The sequence below is a fragment of the Dipodomys ordii genome, unplaced genomic scaffold, assembly GCF_000151885.1.
Source record: "Dipodomys ordii isolate 6190 unplaced genomic scaffold, Dord_2.0 Scaffold120, whole genome shotgun sequence".
Classification (NCBI taxonomy): Eukaryota; Metazoa; Chordata; class Mammalia; order Rodentia; family Heteromyidae; genus Dipodomys; species Dipodomys ordii.
Window position 1 is genome coordinate 645,458 of NW_012267336.1, and position 1,489 is coordinate 646,946.

General features: G+C 61.5%; 1 protein-coding gene across 2 annotated transcripts in view; it reads left to right on the forward strand.

The window, feature by feature from the left end:
* The first annotated feature begins 961 nt into the window (after positions 1-961).
* Kcnk5 (potassium channel, two pore domain subfamily K, member 5) overlaps positions 962-1,489 on the forward strand; it is a 50,130-nt gene continuing 49,602 nt past the window's right edge. Inside the window, exon 1 of one of the 2 annotated variants that reach the window (XM_013029644.1) lies at positions 962-1,489. In XM_013029644.1, coding sequence (XP_012885098.1) covers positions 1,309-1,489 — 181 coding nt within the window. In that variant the 5' untranslated portion in view covers positions 962-1,308. The other variant, XM_013029647.1, reaches the window with a different exon arrangement.

Below are 1,489 nucleotides of genomic sequence, written 5' to 3' on the forward strand. Positions count from 1 at the left end.
AAGGAACGCTCCCCCCTCCAATTCAACTAAGTAACCTGCCAAGACTTCAGTTTCCTTGCTGGGAAATGGGCAGCAATGCCTTGCTTAGATGTGTGGAAAGATACAATACACACAGTACTGCCTGGAGACAGTTTGAAAAAGCAGCCACAGGTGAGAGATAGCATGTACATGTGTGCGTGCATGCGTGCATGGGCATAACTTATCCACTGTGCCACTGCACCCTTGCTTACCCAGCATGTCGATGCAGCAGGCACACACCCAGCCAGCCCTCCAGCTGACATTCCAGTGTTGTATGTGTGTGTGTGTGTGTGTGTGTGTGTGTGCGCGCATGTAGTGGGGGGTGCAATCTGAAATAGGTCTAGGAGTGTGGCAGCAGTCCATGCCTGTGAGCGTGGAGGTCTGGTGGGCTGTGGCTTCTGGGCCTGTAGGTCTCAGCAGGGCAGGTGAGGAGGGGAATGGAGCCTGCACAGGTGTGTGTGTGGGGGGGGGGGCAAATGCCCACAGCTCTTCTAACCCCGTCCCCCAGCTTCAGCAACAAACTGTGTGAGAAGACAGGAAAGAGACTGCAAAAAACAACCACCACCTCAGCAGCTGAAGAAACATCAGTAACTGAGAATTCCAGGGCATGGAAAACAGCAATAGAAATAGATTGCTGATCTCAGTCCTACGGTGCGACGTCATTGTAACCAATACACAGCCACACTAATAATCAACCCTAGGCTGCAACCTCTGCGGGTGCTGCCGGGAGGTGGGGGGTGCGGGCAGAGCGAGGGTCCCCGAGGTGACTGCACCCGCGGACCGCAACTCCTGCAGCGCGCACCTCGAGGGGCGTGGCCTGGAACCAGGGGCGTGGTTTAAAGGAGGCGTGGTCTCCAGGCCCCACCCACTCCCGGGCCCGGCGCGGGCGGGCAGAGCGCGCGCAGCGCTGGTTAAAGAGCCGTGCGGAGGCGGGCGGGCGCCTTTCGCTGTGGTGCGCGCCGGAGCCGCACACGTGTCTGCCAGAGTCTGGGGCTTGAGTTGCCCTCCCACCCCACTTCCCGCCGGTTCCTGACGCTCCGGAGATTTCGGGGTGCACTCTCCCGGCTGGGGTGAGCGGCGTCCGTTTAGATCCCTGCGCTGAGTGAGCCCGGCTAACTTGGTGGAACAACTTTGGTCCCGGGAGCCGGCGCAGGGGCCCGGGGCACTGCGCATGCGGAGCTCCAAATTCAAACAGCTGTTTGCAGAAGCCGCTGAGCGGGCAGACCCGGAGCGGCGGCCGGGGCCGGGACCGGGGCCGGCGGCGCGGGTGGAAGCGGCCGCTCGGGAGCCATGGTGGACCGGGGCCCTCTGCTCACCTCGGCCATCATCTTCTACCTGGCCATCGGGGCGGCGATCTTCGAGGTGCTGGAGGAGCCGCACTGGAAGGAGGCCAAGAAGACGTACTACACGGAGAGGGTGCGTCTGCTCAAGGAGTTCCCGTGCCTAGGCCAGGAGGGCCTGGACAAGATCC